At 56.2% G+C, this 17,590-nt stretch overlaps 2 protein-coding genes across 2 annotated transcripts; one reads left to right on the top strand and one right to left on the bottom strand.

Moving 5' to 3' along the window:
• Positions 1-63: 63 nt before the first annotated feature.
• On the top strand, positions 64-8,392 carry PDAP1 (PDGFA associated protein 1). Its single transcript, XM_032703645.1, has 6 exons — positions 64-140; positions 3,258-3,349; positions 5,237-5,344; positions 5,741-5,862; positions 6,739-6,890; positions 7,552-8,392. The coding sequence occupies exons 1-6, from the start codon at positions 131-133 to the stop codon at positions 7,608-7,610; spliced, it is 543 nt and encodes a 180-aa protein (XP_032559536.1). The 5' UTR covers positions 64-130; the 3' UTR covers positions 7,611-8,392.
• A 697-nt stretch (positions 8,393-9,089) lies between these two features.
• ARPC1B (actin related protein 2/3 complex subunit 1B) lies at positions 9,090-17,174 on the bottom strand. The gene is made up of 11 exons (XM_032703640.1): positions 16,935-17,174; positions 15,119-15,260; positions 14,389-14,462; positions 13,522-13,626; positions 12,489-12,711; positions 11,993-12,100; positions 11,438-11,644; positions 10,651-10,726; positions 10,372-10,568; positions 9,800-9,890; positions 9,090-9,394 (listed from the first exon to the last, which is right to left on the bottom strand). Exons 3-11 carry the CDS (start codon positions 14,450-14,452, stop codon positions 9,356-9,358), a joined length of 1,110 nt encoding a protein of 369 aa, XP_032559531.1. The 5' UTR covers positions 14,453-14,462; positions 15,119-15,260; positions 16,935-17,174; the 3' UTR covers positions 9,090-9,355.
• Between the last annotated feature and the right edge of the window lie 416 nt (positions 17,175-17,590).

The raw sequence follows: 17,590 nt of genomic DNA, 5'->3' as shown, positions 1-17,590 counted from the left end.
CCACCGGGACAGACCCGGACCGGGGGCGGTGGCGGGGGCGGCCCCGCTCGGGGTCCTGCGGGCGGGGGCGGTCCCGGTTCCGGTTCCGGGGCGCCGCTCGGGCCGGGGGGGCCGCGCCGCCATCGCCGCGATGCCGAAAGGTGGAGGGGCCGCGCCGGGGGAACGGTGGGGAGGGCGCTCGAGGGGTGCGGGGGCGGCGGCGGGCAGGGATCGTGTCCCTCCCCGCAGGCTGTGGAGATGCTGCAGGGGTCCCGTTCCGCCCCCTCCCCCGGCCGGGGCTGGGCTCGGGGGGGTCCCTTTCCCCCTCACCGAGGGGTCCCGATCTCCTTTATCGGGGGGTCCCTGAGGGCGCTCCGCGGCTGTGGGTGGGCACTGGGGGGGGATTTCGGGTTCCTCTGTGGGTTCCTCCCGCCCCCCCGACACGGCGGGTTCCCCGCGCTGCCCTCAGGGCTGGGGGGCCGCTCTGTGCCCCCCAAAAAGTGCGGCAGCCCCGGGGCGGGGGGCGCGGGTCCCCCCCGTGATCCCGGTGTGAGCTCCGTGTGTTCCCCACGCGATGGGAGCCGCGGCCGCTCCCCCGGGACGGGGCTTGGGGCTCACGGGGAGGGGGGTCCCGGCCACACCGGGGGTCCCCGGGGACTCGGGGCTATCCCGTTCCAGGGGCCGGGAAAGGCGCTCAGAGGGTCCCGCCCTGACTCCAGCCGCTGGCTTTAGGGGCTCCAGACGCGGCTCCTTTGATGTGGCCGCGTTCTGGGTGTTCCCGAGCGGGCACCGACTCGCTCCTCGTGTGATTCAGGAGCTGACGGGGCTGTCACGGCCGGGCTGGATCCACCCAGAACCTTCTCCACAGGCCCCATCTGCATAATTGGCTCCGGCAAGCCCCGGTCGCACACGTTTAACGCGGGCCGGCCCTCCCCGCTGCCCCTTCCCTGCCGTTTATTTCATCAGCATTTCCCAGGCTTCAGCACCAGACCCGATTCCCGGTTTAGATTTTCTTTAACCACCTCATTTTGTGCCCATCTGCACGGTGCTGGTAGATGGGGCTGGAGCTTTCACGTGGTTTTTGTGAAGGCCGGTTTTAACCCCGTTTTCCACATTTAAATGCCCCGTAACCCAGAATTCCCTGCTCTTTGTTTCATTGCACAGCTTTAAATGTCTATCTCGAATCTTTTGCTTTTTGGGAAAAGAGGGATATTTGCTGTTTCCTCCCCGCCCCCAAGTCGGTGGGAATTAGTGGATGGCAGTCAGTGGATTTTGGCACTCACTGTTTAACATAAAAGAGGGGGCCTTAATCAGCCAATAATAATTTTTTTGTTACAGGATTATTTCTGATTATTTTGGTTTTTTTGTTTTTTGTTGTGGGTTTTTTTTTAATAACTTGATTTAAAAGAGAAGTGATTCCATCAGTATCCTTTTATTCTTTTTCATTTAAATCCTTTAATTTTGCTGTTTAAAGCTGAAGACAGAAGTGTTTGAGGGTGTGCCTGGCACAGTGGGCTTTGCTGGAGGTGAAATCTGCAGGTGGTGACTTTTTAAAAATGCTTCACAGAGGAGGAAAAGAATCATCCCTGTTTTGCAGATGGGGAAACTGAGACACTGAGCTGCTCAGTGGCAGGTGCAAGACCAGCAATCCCTGTGTCTGACTGAGGTTTTGGGAGCAGAACCCTGGCCCTGTACTCCCTGATCTCCCCACAGTCCCTCTCATGGGCTTCACTCTTCCATTTGCTTCTTTTTAGGCTTTTAATAAAAAATAATTCCTGTTTAGTTGCTTCTCCCCTTTGTCACCCCTGTTTATTTGCAGTGATGAGGTTTTTGCGTTCCTCAGTCCCTAGCCCAGTGTGGAATTCTGGAGCAGCTGGATGAGGAGCTGCCTGGCCCCTCTTGGTGTGTCAGAGATCTTAGTGTTGCTCCATTTGGAGTGATGTCATGGGCTGGGCAGTGAGGTAATGTCTCCTCCGGAGCATTCCCATGGTAGATCCCCTTCCCAGAGGGTGTCAGTGTTGCCACGTGGGATGGTGGGAACAGACAAGCTGAAAACACCCATCTGTGTGTGCAGCAAGTTGTGCTTGTGGTTTGAGAGCCCACGAGCCTCCCCAGTTGAGGGCAGGGAGAAACCTCTGGTGTCTGTGCTTCCCTGTTTCTCATGGGAAAACATCTCTGGAGTCTGTAAGGCTTCACAGTGGGGACTTTGGGATAATTTACTCCACAGCTCTGCTTCTACTGAGCTGAAACATGTGAGAGTTTGTCTCTGCTGAGCCAGGAGAGTTGGTCAGAAAATGTGGGATCTCTGAAGCTCACAGCCCACAGGGGCTGCCTGCCCTGGCTCTCCCAGTCCCTCCCAGTCCAACAGCACATAGTGACAGAGCAGTGGACCCCATGGATCCCACACAGTCCCAAGGAAGGAGGGATGATCCTCATCCCTCCCCATCACCATAAGGTTCCTTACCCTGGGCAGATGAAGTGAGGAGGGTGAGTGAGATCCAGGGTTTCCTGCTCCTTCCAAGACTCCTGCAGTAGTAGGGAGCTGCCATGCCAGAGTTGTGTTCTTTTTGCCAGTCTCCCTCTCTCAGGGCTGTGGACTGACTCTGTCCAATGTGCTTCCCAGTTCTTTGGGCTGGAAGAACATAAAGTGAGCAGTGACTTGCAGGAATCATTGATGGCTTCAGCAGTTCATTAATACCAGAGTCTGGAGCTTGGGGCAGATCTCAGCCAGGCAGTCCCAGCCACACTGGCTCCCCTTCCTGGTTCCTACAGCTTGTTTTTATTTTTCCTTCTAAAGCAGTAAAACATGGAGGCTCCTTTCAGTGCTTCTTCAGCTCTCATTGTAATTCCCAAAGCTTTTGTCCAATTAGCTTCCTGTTTTTTCCTGGCACAGCCTCAGTGCAGGGGAGGGGTAACGGAGCCAAGCTTTGGGAATGTTGGTTGTAACCACAGGAACACACTGTGATTCCCCCTGTGCAGGGAACTGGGATCTGCTGTGGAACTGTGCACCCCTTGGCAGCCTGGAAAGGGAATCAAAGAGGCCACGAGTGCAGGCAGGGAAGGGTGGTATCAATAATCTCAATTCTCTGTGCATCTTACCCCAAAATCTTGGAGCGTTTCACCAAGTTCAGTGTGGGTTTTTTGTTTTTTAGGTCCCATCAGAGGAGCTATTTTGGTTTGTCCAATCTGCACTAAAAATCCAGAGGGTGCTGCAGGAGGAACAGACCTTTCTGGAAGCTCATCACTAACCCACTTGTTAATTTTATTATTTTGTGCAGGTAGAAAAGGAGGCCACAAAGGCCGAGCAAGACAGTACACGAGTCCTGAAGAGATTGATGCCCAGCTCCAAGCAGAAAAGCAAAAGGCAAGGGTATGTATTTGCCTCCACTATGCACTTCCTGCCACAATTCCTGGCATGTCCAGCCTGATTACTTGTGATTCAGGAGCAATGGCAGCTTAGGCATTGCTCAGATCATTCCAACAGTGATCAGAGTATGGACTCTGAACATTCCCAGCTAGGGAGACTGCAGGGTGTCATCCAGCCTGGTTCCTGAGGCGTGGTGGACCATCCAGTTCACCATTTGAAGGTTAAAGGACAGGGGAGCTGATTACTCAGCAGCTCTGGAGATGCTTTCTCCCCATATTTCATCATTCCAGTCTCCAGTGTCAGCTAATTTTTTTTATCTGTGCTCTGCATCTTGGCTTTGGAGAACAAGGGCTCACATCTTGACATCTTATTGTATGTTGAAATTATTATGTTTGCCCTCTTCTAGACTTAAAGGACCAAACTCCTTTGACTTCTTCCTGTAAACATGATTTTCTTTTTTGCCTCTGACTTGCAGGTGGAGATAACAGAGTTTTCTGGCATGAGGCCTTTTTTTGGGTGTTTCTGTGCCCCAGCATTGGGCTGTAACATCTCCTCCTGCTTCCATGACCTGACTGGTGTCCTAAAAGCCATGGCTGCTTTTTGCAGCACTTGCTGTCTTGATTCCCAAGTTGTCACAGCTCTGGTGACACTCTGACTGCTCTTTTTCTGTGACTTTCTGAAAGTGCTGCCTAAGCCCAAACACACAATTCCAGCTGAGGCCTCCCAGCACTGACCACAGGAGGATAATTACACCCCATGTAGGAAATACTGATGAATACCTCCAGGATGACTCTTTCAGGCAGTTCTGAGCCATAGTGTTGACTCCTCTTTAATGTTCTACCCAGCTGGAACTCAAGATGATTGTTTGGTTTGCTGCTTAGCCACATATTCCAGCCTGGTGTTGGATTTCTTCTTCCAAAGTGTAACTCCTCTTGGTTACTTTCTGATTCCACCTTCTTGGTTTCATGCCATATTTCCAAGTTCTGAAACCACTTATGAGTCTGATCCTGTTTTTCAAAATGGTTCCAACTCCTGCCAGTGTGATGTCATTCACAAACTGTTTAAGTGTTCTCTGCTTCCACGTTGTTAATAAAAATACCAGCTGGAAGTGGAACAGAAAAGCAGGACCCACTTGAAATGTGTCTTGTTTCTCAACAAACCAGAGAGCTGCTCTTTGAGAAGGGTTTATTTTTTCTGACAATCCGTATCATACAGTAATGGTTACATCTAACACCATTTTATTAAGGAAAGCTTAAAACTCCCCAAAATTAGCAAAATTACTCCTCTTACTGCCCCGTGCTCATCCCCTTTGCCAGTTGCTCGATGAGGGATGTTGGCAGTGGTAAAACAAGCTGTTCACACCCGTGTTGGTCCTTCTGATCTTATCTTCTAATGCTTCAGAAATCAATTCCCAGGCTTCTGACTGGTGGAAGCTGTGCTAGAAAGGCTGCAATTTCTTGGATAATAATGTTCTGGTTGATGGCTGTCAATTTGCTCTTCTCTAGTCGTTTTTCTTTTATCTAGACCCATGATGGGATCAGCTCCATGCTGCATCTATGTAGTTTCCAGTCTGAGATGTTATGCACTGAAAACCCAGGGCAAAATTCTCCTGGAGATCTTTCATCTGGGGATGAAAGTGCCAATTGTGTCTTTTACAATCGTTTTCCTGTTAGAGGGAACAGCAGAGTTGTTTGGAGGTAAACTGGTGATCACACCTCTGAGGATGAGCTCTTGTTCTGTAACAGCCAGGCCCCCTTGGTGACATGAGGGGCATGTTGGGAACACCAGTGCTCAGGGCTGTCTCTCATCCCTCCAAAATCATCTCCTTTAAGAGCTGGATTTGGGATTTTGACTGACATACATTTCCTCTGATTTCCTGTGATTCTGTAGGAAGAAGAGGAGCAAGAAGAAGGAGGTGAAGGAGCAACAGGGGACCCCAAAAAGGAGAAGAAGTCTTTAGATTCAGATGAGAGTGATGAAGATGATGAGGATTATCAGGTAGTGTCATTCTCAGGGCACTTAATGCAGTGGCACCACCCAGATTCTTGGGCCAGGGGTAGATTCATGCACTTGACTCAAGAGTTCTCTTTGAGAGCTACCTATAATTAATTTTTTATGCAAGAACTATTTTTAGAAGCCCAAAAAGCCTCACTTTGACAGCATTTTGTCCTCAGAATGAAAGCTCATGTATGTTTATAAATGAAATACGAAGGCAAGAAGAGTTTTAAAAAAGGCTGAAATGCCGACATAACAATCTTGGTTCATAAATGGGTTTGCTGGCTGGTAGTAAAACCATCTTGAGTTGTGCTTTTGGGGTGCTTTGCAGTGTGTTTGATGAGCTCTGAGACAACTCAGTGTGAGATTTAACCCCCCCCCCTTGTTCTTGAACCGCAGCAAAAGCGCAAAGGAGTGGAAGGGTTGATAGACATCGAGAACCCCAATCGTGTCATTCAGACAACCAAAAAAGTCACTCAGCTGGACCTGGATGGACCTAAGGAGCTCTCACGACGAGAGAGGTGAGTCTTTCCTGCTCCCCTGGTGGGAGCTGGTGCATCCCTGGAATTTCATCCTTGCTGGTGGCAGCAGCTTCACACAGGGAGGTGTTTCTCTACTCTGGGTGTTGGTGTTTCAGGGAGACCCTTTAAGTGTGTTGCTGCCCAAAGCAGACACTGAACAGCAGCAAACTGTCAGGCAGGGCTCACTGTGTTCCAAAATGTGATTCCTTAGGAACTTCACAGAAGTTGTCTGTCCTCTGGGAGCAGCTGTGGCCATCCTGGAGCCAGGATGCACTAAGAGAAAGGGATTTAGGCCATTCCTTTCCTGAAGTTTTATGCCAAAAATCAGATGTAACAGAAATCCATTTGCCAGAGGTCACCTTGGATCCACTTTGATCTTGCTGCAGAAGGTGCCCTGGTGACAGGTGGAGGTTTCCCAGATTCCAGGCATCGTGGTGAAATTTTTGTCTTGAGCAGATGAACAAGATGGAAACCAAAGTTTAGTCTCCTAGTTCCATTTATCAGTGGCGAGTTTTGGAGGGAAAGATTTAAGCTCTTTTTTATTTGGGGTTGATTGCTTCAGCAGGACACTGTTGAGGATAAGGCTGGGAAAAACACGTCACAGTGCTGTGTGGTCTGGGGCTAATTCATTTGACCTTGTGTGTCCATGTCCTTATTTAGCTGAAGGAAGGTAGAAATAATCTCTCCTCATCCCTCTTCAAACCCTGCAAGAGATAGAAACTGTGCCTGAAAACTGGTGTAGGACCCACCCAGTTTTGGTGGGTCATTCATGTCAATCCTCACTGTTCTTCCGAGCTGGAAGCCTCCCCCTTTCTGCCTGTACCTGTGTGCCTCCCTGGATAGTCTGGTGACTGTTTTTTTTTTCCCCTCAAACAGAGAGGAAATAGAGAAACAAAAGGCAAAAGAAAGATACATGAAAATGCACCTCGCTGGGAAAACAGAGCAAGCCAAGGCAGACCTTGCCCGACTAGCCATCATCAGGAAGCAAAGGGAAGAAGCTGCCAGAAAGAAAGAAGAGGAAAGAAAAGGTTAGAGAATAATTAATCATACTCTCCTATTTCTCTGTGCTGTGGATGCAGTGCCAAGAGCCATCATTTCTCATGTCACACGTGGTAATCCCTCATCTCCTGAGCCTCTGTGGTGTTCTCACAACTCCCCTCAGCAAAAGCAGGTTCAGCTGTTTCCTTCTCATAAAGCTCTTGATTTATAAAGCTCTCAGGCACCTGAACGGGGAGCAGGGAAAGACAGAAGGGAATTTCCCTTGACGTCCATGTTGTCCTGTGCCTCCCAGGCAATGCTGGCTCCACTTTAGGGGTTTAGCAGGTTCCTGGTTGTGGGGGATCTGATCTGCCCAGGGAGTTTGCAGCATTCCTTCCCTTCCTGGCCTTTCTCCATAGCTCTGGTAGGTGTGAACCAGAAGTCTGACAAGCACAGCTTGTCAAATTTCAACAGAGAAATTTGGGCATCAGCATCAGGGTGATTTGTGGATGCCTTAAGAGAGGCCAGGGGTAGAAGGGAACACTCAAGTGGGGGCTGTGCCTCTTACCTCTGGGGATCTGCCAGGAATTGGTGGGGAGGGTAGGATTTTTTTTCCTTTGCTGGCAGGATTTCAGTCCCTGGGGCTGCCAAACCCCCCCCAGTCCCCGACATGCACCCTGAAATGATGCAACTGTTGTTTTCCTCCCCCAGCAAAAGACGAAGCGGCCATGGCAGGTAAAAGACTGCAGTCACTATCCCTTAACAAGTAAGCACAGGCCATGCAAGAGGAGGAAACGCCAGGGAACTGTGCCTGATCCTGCCAGGAGCTCTGCCGTGTCGCCTTCCATCGATGCACGCAGGGTGTCCTGCAGCATCGACGTCACCTCCACCTCCAAGAGACACTGACGATGTGTTTGTCCTCATCCTGGCACAGATTTCCATTTGGGGTTAGGGGCAGCTGCTCTCTGCAGTGCAGAGCTGTGCTGAACAGCAGTTCCCTGTTACAGTTCAGAAACATGAATGTTTTTGCTGTTTTTAGGATCAAGAACTCGTAGATGGGGGGGGCTGGGTGGGAGGGAGCTGTGTGGGAGGGGAGGTGCTTCAAATACTAGATTGCAAGAAAATAGATTGTGGGGTCGTTGTGGGGTGGGGCATGGGGCGGGGAACTGACTTGGTATCAAATCCCAAAGGATAATGTATCTGAGGAATCCAGTTGGGCAAAGAGCCCACCAAATTTCGCTGCAGGGCGTTGCAGCACGAGCTGGGAGCCTGACTTCATGGACATCTGGAGTGCCGTTCCTTCCCGGATTCATCCCTCCTTTCTTGCAGCCAGTCTCCCCTTTTCCCTCCTCTTCATTTTTTTTTTTTTCTCCTCTCTGTTAGGGATAGTGCCAGTTTTTAACCACATCATCCTTTGTTCAAAGGAGAAAAAACAAACATTTATTGTGTCAGATCCAGATGGGAAAAAAAAACAAAACAAAACCAAACTTGATCAAGTTTAAAAAACAACACCAGAACTTGTATATTTGGCTAATTAAACTGTAAGTTATCAGAACTGCTGTGGCCTCGTCTGTGTGTGTGTTTGTGTGTGTGTGTGAAGGGCACAGCTTAGGGGAGCTGGGGGATTCCTGCAGCTGCTGATTGTGGAGTGGGGTTTGGCTCCAGGTTCAGCACATGCAGCCTGAGGGGGAAGAGCTTTCCCTGCTGTTTTAATGGATGTCTTGCACAATCTGTTTACCACGGAGGAGGAAACAGTTACCCTCAGGGTGCTGTCTGGCCCAGTCAGAAGGGCAGTCACTGAACTGTCACCCCATCATGTGTCCTGTCTCACTGCAGGGCTGCAGGAGGGGAAGGGGAGATACTCCAACCTGCTGTGCCCCAGGAGGTCTGGCAGTCCTGCTGCCAGCCTGTTCTGGGACACCAGCACTTCCCAGACTCGCTCCCTGAAGGCTGGAGGAGATCCAGCCTCAGGGCTCAGAGCACTGGGAGTCACTGGCCAAGGGGTTAAGGCTGTGGAGGGGCAGGAGGACAAATGTGATTTGTTCTGTGTACTCCTGTCCATGCCTGACTGCAGGGACTGTGGCAGAGGGATGTGCCACAGGGAATGTCATCCTGAGCTGCTGCTCAAACCACAGTGGGGAGCTGCTTTCCTGGGAATACCTGGGATCATCTCACCCCCGTGACCTGCTCTGACCACACACACGTTCACACTGAACTTGTCCTGAAAAAGCGCAAAGAAAACCTCTTCAGATTTATCCAGGAAAATCCTTAACTTTATTTTCTAAGCGATGTATGACCAGCATCAGGAAGGATTTTAACAAAAATAGTTAAAAAAAAATGGTTTTCTTTGAGAGCAGCCGCCAGGGCTGGCTGGCAGCAGGGAGTGTGCTGGTGGCATGGTGGCACAGGGGGCTCACGTGGCACGGGGGGTTCGTGTGGCACAGGGGGCTGGCAGGGGGAAGCAGGCAGGGTGGCAGAGCAGGGGCAGCCAGGATGCCCTTCCTGGAGGGCTCCTTCATTTGATCTTGAGATCCTTCAGCGCCGACTCCAGGCTCTGAAATGAGACAGGAGGTTGTTCAGCAGCACCTCTTTGCTTTCCAAGGCAACTGGAAGTGGTTGGGGAGCTGAAAGCGAAGGGAACTGGGAGGGAAGCTGTCCCCTGGCATGCCCACCCATCCCTGAGGGGGGAAAATCCCAACTTTGGCTGGTCTGGGCTCATTTTCCAAGCCATATGGGCAAAGCTGAAGCCAGGAGAGGGTGCTGGATCCCTCTGCAAGGCTGGCATCACCCCCCTCTGATGGAGAGCTGTGAAAGTGCCACCCAGGGGTATCCCCCACCCAGGACTGTGGGACAGGGTGGGCCCCAACACCACAGGGTGAGGGATTGCAATTAGAGCTGTGGCTAATGAGGGTTCAACATTGGGTGCTTGGAGCCCAGGGGGTCTGTGGGGACACCTCACCTTGACATCCCAGATGCTCATGCCACCGTCCATCCCCGTGGTGCAGAACTGGGTGCACTTGTCCTTCCCACCCACCAGCACCGAGATCTGGCTGTGGGTGCAAAGAGGCAGCAGGAATCAGTCAATCCAAGGTTCCTGCTGAGCCCTCAGGGCTGCTGGGCAGCCATGGGTGGGAGTGGGGCTGGACCCCTTTCTCTCCCTGACCCATGTGCAGGGAGGCACTGGGGGTAGCCAGGGATGCTCAGAGATATCCAGGGATGCTCTGGGGATGCTCCAGGTCTGTCCCAGCTTCTGAGACAGGACCCCCCTATTTCCCCCACCCACATGCAGGGATGCTCTGGGGATACCCAGGGAAACTCAGGGATATCCAGGACTGACCCAGCTCCTTGTGCTGAATCCTTTAACCTCTCTCACTCGTTTGCAGGACTGCTCAGGGATGCTCCAGGGATACCCAAGGCTGCTCCAAGGCTATCCCAGCTCCCAGGCCGGACAGCAGCACACCCGGGGGATGCTCAGGGGTCATCACCCCCGAGGTGACCCTGAGCCTGTCCCTGCACCCCCTCAGCCCTCACCTGATGCTGTTCTTGTGCAGGGTGTCCAGCGTGGCGTTGGCCGTGTCCGAGCTCGCCTTCTTGTCCAGGTTCTGGAAGCGCTCGCGGGCGGTGAGGCCGCGCTGGGAGCTCTGCTTGGGGACGTCCAGCTTCCCCCCGAAGGTCAGGGCGCCCTGGCTCTCCTCGTAGGTGAACAGCATTGGGCAGCAGTCGTGGCCCTGGGGAACAGCCCACCCTGCTCAGCACCCTCTGGCCACGGCACCCACCCCGTGCCCACCCCGTGCCCCCGCCTGGACTCACCGCGGCCACCAGGCTGTTCTCGGTGATGAAGGTGACAGCCAGCAGGGGCAGGGTCTCAGTGCACAGGGTGGCAACGCTGAGAGGCAGGGCAGGATGTTGGCAAGGAGCTGAGCTGCAGCCTCTGCCCTGAGACTGGCACAGCTCATCACATGGGTGGAAGCCACAAGACTACGAGAGGACCCACCACCTCCTCCATCCGTGGGGCTCTGGGAATGCTCCAGGGGTGTCCCAGCTCCTGGGGCTGGACTGCTTTATATCTCCCACCCATGTACAGGGATGCTCAGGAATACCTAGGAATGCTCCAGGGATGCTCTCAGGCTGTCCCAGTTCATGGGCCTGGACCCCTCTATCTACCCTCCCATGCACAGAGATGCTCCAAGGATACCCGGGGGTGCTTGGGGATATCCAGGAACGCTCCAGGGACACCCAGGGATGCTACAGCACAATCCCAGCTCCTGAGGCCAAATCCCTCCATCTCCCTCATCAACATGCAGGACTGGACCCCTCTACCTTCCTCACTCATATACAGGGATGTTCCAGAAATACCCAAGGATGCTCCAGGGATATCCAGGGATGCTCCAGGGATGTTCTAGGACTGTCCCAGTTCCTGGGGCTGAACTCCTCCATCTCCCCCTCCCACACACAGGGATGCTCTGGGAATACTCTTGGCCCAACCCAACCCAGATAGTCCCACCCTGGGGTCAGTTTGGGGATCAACCCCCCCCAACACCCCCAGCACAGTCCCTCCCAGCCCCCCCAGGCCCCTGCCCTGCCCAGCCCTGCTTACGCCATCCTCCTGCCGGCATCAGCGAGGCACAGGGTGCTGTCGTGGCTCACCCAGGCCACGCGGGACCCGCTGGCCGAGAAGCAGATGCTGTGCACCCACCCACAGCTGCTGCTGGACTCGAACATCAGCTCCCCAAAGGGCATCTTGGAGCCCCACGGGGTGGGGCTGGGCCGCTCCTCCACCTCCTTGATGTAGGCTGAGAAGATCCTGGGAGGGAGGGGGAGGGCACTGCCGTGTGTGTCCCTGGACACGGTGCCCGTGCTGCCTCCAGCCCTGCTCCCTGGACACCACAGTTTCCCTGGCAGAGCCCGTGGGGTCTCACAGGGTGCTGTAATGCTGACATCATCCCCAGGGCACCCCCAGACCTCTCTGCATCTCCCTTGTGCTCCATTCCCTGCTCCAAACAGCACCTCGGAGGTGAAGCCTTCCCCACAGACAATCCAGGGTGCTGGGCTGCCCCACACAGCTCTGTGCTGTGCCAGCGTGTGACCCCAGCCCATCCCTGGGGGTCCCCTCTCTCAGGCCCCTCTCGTCACCCACCCCCCTGCTCCTCACCGGCACTTGAAGTCGCAGGAGCCTGCGGCCAGGAGGACGTTGTTGGGGTGCCAGTCGAGGCTGAGCACGGTGGAGCGGATGGGCTTCTTGATGTGCTTGCAAACCCACCTGCATGGAGAGGGGCTGGCATCAGGGGGGAGTGTGACCTCCCCCGGGAACCCCACTGGGTTGGCAGGGGGGCTGGATGAGGGTGGTGAACGCTCCAAGTGCCCCTGGAGCTGCCCTGGGCCACCACTCTGCAGTAGCAGCTCGGGTATGTGGAGTCCATCTCTCCATCTCCCCGTCTGTCTCCACTTCCAGCTCCTCTCTATCTCCCTCATCTCTTCCTGTCTTACCTCCAGCTCCTCCAGTTTCCTATCTCCCAATCCATCTTCCATCTCCCATCCATCTCATCCATCCATCTATTCATCCATCCTTCCTTCTGACCATCCAACCACCCATCCATCCCCCCCATCTCCCCCAGGACAGACCCCCCCAGGCCGTGCCGGATCCTCACCAGTCGTTCTCCTGCTCGAAGTAGCAGATGGAGATGAGCCTGGAGCCGCTGCCCACGGCAAACTTGTTCTCCTTGGGGCTCCACTTGACGCAGCGGGCGGCGCGGTTGATCCGCAGGATCACCAGGGTGGGCTTCCACACGTTGCCCTTCAGGGTCCACACGTAGGCGTTGCGGTCGGTCCCGCACGTCACCAGCCGGTTGCTCTCAGGGGCCCAGTCGATGCCTGGAAGGCAGAGCAGGGTGATGGTGGCCCAGGGAGTCATGGGAGTGGGAATGGGAATGGGGAGGGGTCACTCAGGGCTGGGGGCTGTTTGAAGGCAGAGTTGTTCTGGGTGGTCTCTGGTCCAGAGTCCTTCTTTACCCTACTCCCACATCCATCCCAAATGATCCCACCCCATCCCTTCCCACCCCTCCCACCTCAAAGCATTCCATGTCAACCCATCCCACCCCATCTCTCCCATTCATCTAATTCCATCCCTCCCCAGCCCATCCCTTCCCATGCCTCCCACACCATTCCATTCCATCCCAACCCATCTCTCCTATGTATCTACCATCCATCCACCCATCTCATCTCACCCCACTCCATCCCTTCCCTTCTCATCCCTCCAACACCATCCCAACCCATCCCACCCCATTTCTCCCACCCATCCTTCCCCTCCCACCCCATCCTTTCCATCTCAATCCATCTTACCCATCTCTTCCATCTATATCCATATCCTTTCCCATCCATGCATCCATCCATCCATCCATCATTCCATCCATCCATTCTATCTCATCCTACTCATTGCATCCCACCTTATTCCCTCCCCACCCCATGCCTCCACATCTCTCCCATCCCATCCATCCCACCCCAGGTGCCCTCTGATATGCCAGGTCGGGGCCAGGAGAGCTGGACACAACCTGCTCCCTCTGCTCCACCCGCAGCACAACCCCCATCCAGAAGCTCCCAATGCCACAGGCGGGGCTGGGAGCAGCTCCAGGGCAGGGCCACCCACCATTCGTGTCCCTGTCCCCTCCACCAGCCAGGACTCACCCGTCACCTGCCCGTTGTGCTCCTTCAGCTCGTGGATTTTGCTCCACTTGGCCCCGTCCTTGCGGTAAATGTGAACCTCGTGGTTGTTGGGGCACAGGGCGATCTCTGGGGGCGACAGGGTCGGGGTAAAGCCCTCCCTGGGTCACAGGCTCTGTGGGGGCAGCAGGGCCAGGCAGCCCCCACCCACCCCTTCCTGGGCTCCAGGTCCCCCTGCACGGCAGGGGGGAGGGTCCCACCAAGCCCCCCAGCTCCGGCCCTGCACTGCCCTGATGCTGCAAATTGTTCCTCAGAGAAGGGAGAACCCCAGACCCAACAGCCTGGTGTCCTCCTTTCCCTAGAGAGTGATCCCATGGGGCTGGAGGGATGGGATAGGATAGGATAGGATAGGACACGGGATGGCTGTGGGCGCACAGCTCCCGAATTCAGCCCCATCCCGCCCCTCCAGCCCGGCTGCAGCAGAGAAAGCCCTTTTTGTTCTCCCACGTCCCCTGTGCCGCGGTCGGGAAATGCCATCGGCCGCGAATCACCCGGCCCTGCTCTGCGCTCTGTCCGTCCCTCCTCACTCCCTGCAGTGCCTCCGGGCCGGACACTGTGCTTGCACCCCTCTGCCAGGCTCTGTCTCCGTGCCAGGCTCTGTCCCTGTGCCAGGCTCTGCCCTAGCAGAGGGATCTGGGGGATACAGGGGGGGAATATGCTCTCCCAGCCCCCAAATCTGTCTGTGGCAGGATTTACATCCCCAAACCCAGCCCCAGCCCAGCTCTGCCCTGTCCCAGGAGCATCTCCCACCACAGGGATGTTTAGCCAGGACAGTCAGTGCTTTGGGTTATCCCTGGGGATTTTGGGATGGGGTGCCCTGGCTGTACTTACGGGTCCTGTCCTTGTTCCAGGCATGGCAGCTGATGGGCTCCAGCAGGAAGCTGTGGTAGGCCATGGCTCACGGGCTGGGAACAGGGAGAGACCCCATGGCTGGTCAGGACATGCTGCTCCAGCCACTGGGACGAGAGACTCCCAGCTCCCAGCCTCACTGAGCGATCCATCCCACTGGGATCAGCCCTGTGTCACAACCCACTGTGTCCCCTCTCTGCTGGGGAGGGGGTTTCCCTGAGGATTTCCAAGCTCAGAGACTGCTCACTTCCAGAGACTTCCAAATCCCACCACCAGCTCCTGCCCCAGCCAGCTGGAGCTCAGTGGGCAGGAGGTGGCAGGGCACACAGGAGCCCTGTGAGCATCCCGGGTGTCCCACCATGGGCAGCACCTCCTCTCTCCGTCCCCACACAGCCAGATCCACTTCCTCCTTCCCCATCTCTCATGTAGGAAGTGCCAAAGCCCTATGGAGACACCTCCATCCCATCCCATCCCATCCGTGCTCAGCCCTGGTGACTAATCCCCTCTCCTGGCTGAGCTCCCACTGTTCCTGCTGGTCCCCACCAACTGCTCCGGTGTCACCAGATGGAGCAGCTTCCAGCAAGCCCCCTCCAGGTGCCATGGGACCAGGAAGAGCTCAGAGCAGCGTCACAGCCCCCTGGCCATCCAGCTGAGGGAATGCAGGGATGTAGGGAAACACCTCACCAGGGCGTGACCGACGGGGATTACTCACAGCTTGCTCTCGGCTATTTTGGGAACTCCCCGAACACGTCGGCTATTTTGGGAACTCCCCGAACACGTCCCGTTTTCTTTGGCAGCTGAAAACGGTACAGGGGAAGGAAAAAAGTCCCTCCTAGCAAAGCTCCGTCCCTGGGCTGGGGAAAAGAAAATGCAAAGAACTCCATCACCTGCCTGCTGCATGTGGAGAAATCCCAATGCCAATGCACAGCACAAGCCCTGCTGTCACACACCCCACACCCTGCCAAAACATCTGTCCCCACTGGCCAAGGACATGGGCATGGATGAGCAGACAGCTGCCCTGCCCCAGCTGATCCCCTTGGGATGCAGCATGGGGTGACCCAAGGAGGGCACGAAGCTGCTGCCACACCGGATGGAGCAGCACCACCAGGGACGGATAAAGTCAGCACAACAGGGACACTGCTGTTCCCTCAGGAGAGGGAAAATGTGTGAAATAGGGACTTGGCTGAAACCAGGACCCAGTGGAAACGGGCACTGGCTGAAAGGGCTCCCGGGAGGAGGGATGGGAGGCAGGGCAAGCCACAGTGCTTTCCGGCCTCGATGTTTGCTAAGAAAACAACAATGCTTTGGGTTTTTCCAGGTGGTTTGGATGCTCAGAGGCATAAACCCTTCTCCCTGGGGGTCCTGCTGCTCCCTGGTTTAATGCCACCCCAAGGGGATGAGGTCAGCTGCTGTGCCAGGAGCAGAGGCCGCCTCAGGAAGGAGCGAGGGCTGCTCAGCCCTTCACACTCCAGTCCCTCCCTGCAGCGGTTGGTGTTTCATTTCCCCCACAGCCCATTTACAACCAGTTCCCTGAGCCCTGCTCCTGCCCTGGGGTGACCCACAGAGGCTTGGCAGCCCCTTCCCCAGCAGGAAGGAGCATTGGAGGGGCTGTGGCTATCCCCCTGCTCGACACAGGGGCTTTCAAGGGAGGAAAATGGGAATTTTCCAAAGGCCAGACAGGGCGGGATTGGGAGTCGGAGCAGCTCCGTTATCTCCCCGGCCAGTCCAAGCAGTTCGGAAACATCCTTGGAGGAGATAACCAAACCTTGGCAGAGCCGAGCGCTGGGGGCTCCTCCCAGTCCCTGGAGGAAGCCACGCACCAGAGGAGCTGTATTTGGGGTTTTTGTGAGCCTGGCGGGGTTTGCACTCACCAATGCAGGGACACGGGGAGGATCCCGCCGGGAGCTGCAGGACCCCGGCAAACTCTCCCCCGGCCACCATGGTGGGCCCCCGGCATTGACCCCCGGGAGACCCTCTGCTCCCTGAGGCAGCTCAGGGTGTCACCCCCCCATGCTCCTGCCAGCCAGGCTGGGGACACCCGTCCTCGGTCCCCAGCGTTGGCTGGGGGTGCCCCAGGAGCCAGCCTGGCCCTGAGGGGACATCACCGTCCCAGGGCAGAGGGAGGGCAGCTCTGACCCTCCTCTCCCTCACGCTGGGCAAAGCGGGAAGCAGCTGATTCCCGAGGAGGAGAGGACAGACTGTGGCAGCCCGGCACCAACCAGGACGGGACCCCCATGGAAGGACCCTTTTCACCACCCCCCCTCACAACTGTCAGACCTCCAGCAAGAGGAGAAACCTCAAACTTGCTGCCAAATCTGAGGGGGGGGGGAACCCCAAACATCCAAAACGCAGCGACAGCAAAGCTCACACGAGGCAAAGGGCTGCCTGGACACCCCTGGCCCCAGCCGGGGGGTCCCCTCGTCCCCTCGAGCAAGGGTGGGAGCAGCAGGAGCGGTGACAGCCACAGCCCCCCCAGGGGACAGCCCCAGGTCCTCGCTGGGGTGGCAGAGCTGCCTCCCCGTCCTTACCTTGCGGAGCGGCGCGGGCAGGGCGGGCCGGGCTCAGGTCATGGACGGTGGGGCTCGTTCATGGACTCTGGGCAGTCGACACGAACGCAGCCCCGAGCGAGCGGCGGGAGCTGTGCCTGCCCCGCCGAGGCTGCCCGACTTCCCTTTTCCTCTCCGAGAAATGCAACCACTTCCTTACGTGGGCGTTGGGGGAGCGCACAGCAGCTCTGCGGCCGCCCTGCCCCTGTGCCTGAGGGCCAGGGCCGCTCCATCGCCTCACGTGGACGGGACACCGGCCCCGGGATGCTCCCGCTGGGATCCCGGTGGGATGTGGGCAACGCGCCCCGGGTGCACGAGGGAAGGACACAGCCGGGAGAACAGAGGGGAAGGATCCCCGTCCTCCCCCTCTGACCGCGGGAGTGTTGTTCACCGCCTCGTCCCTGATGCGTTTCGGAGGGATGGGGACACCCTGCCTGCCTCCCGGGGCTGGCCTGGAGCAGGGAACAGCTGCGTCTGGAGCCCACCCGGGGCGAGACTCCATCGGCATCGCCTCCCACGGCCGGGGAGATCCGCAGGACCCCGCGGAGCCGGGATCCGGCCGCCCTCGGAGCAGCTGCTGCCGGTTCCTGCATCCCACGGATTCCACTGGGACCCCAGCCCAGGCTGGGTCACCGAGC

The sequence above is a fragment of the Chiroxiphia lanceolata genome, chromosome 16 (genome assembly GCF_009829145.1).
Source record: "Chiroxiphia lanceolata isolate bChiLan1 chromosome 16, bChiLan1.pri, whole genome shotgun sequence".
NCBI lineage: Eukaryota > Metazoa > Chordata > Aves > Passeriformes > Pipridae > Chiroxiphia > Chiroxiphia lanceolata.
The sequence above is the reverse complement of the archived record's forward strand: the minus strand, read 5'-3'. Positions and strand labels throughout refer to the sequence as shown.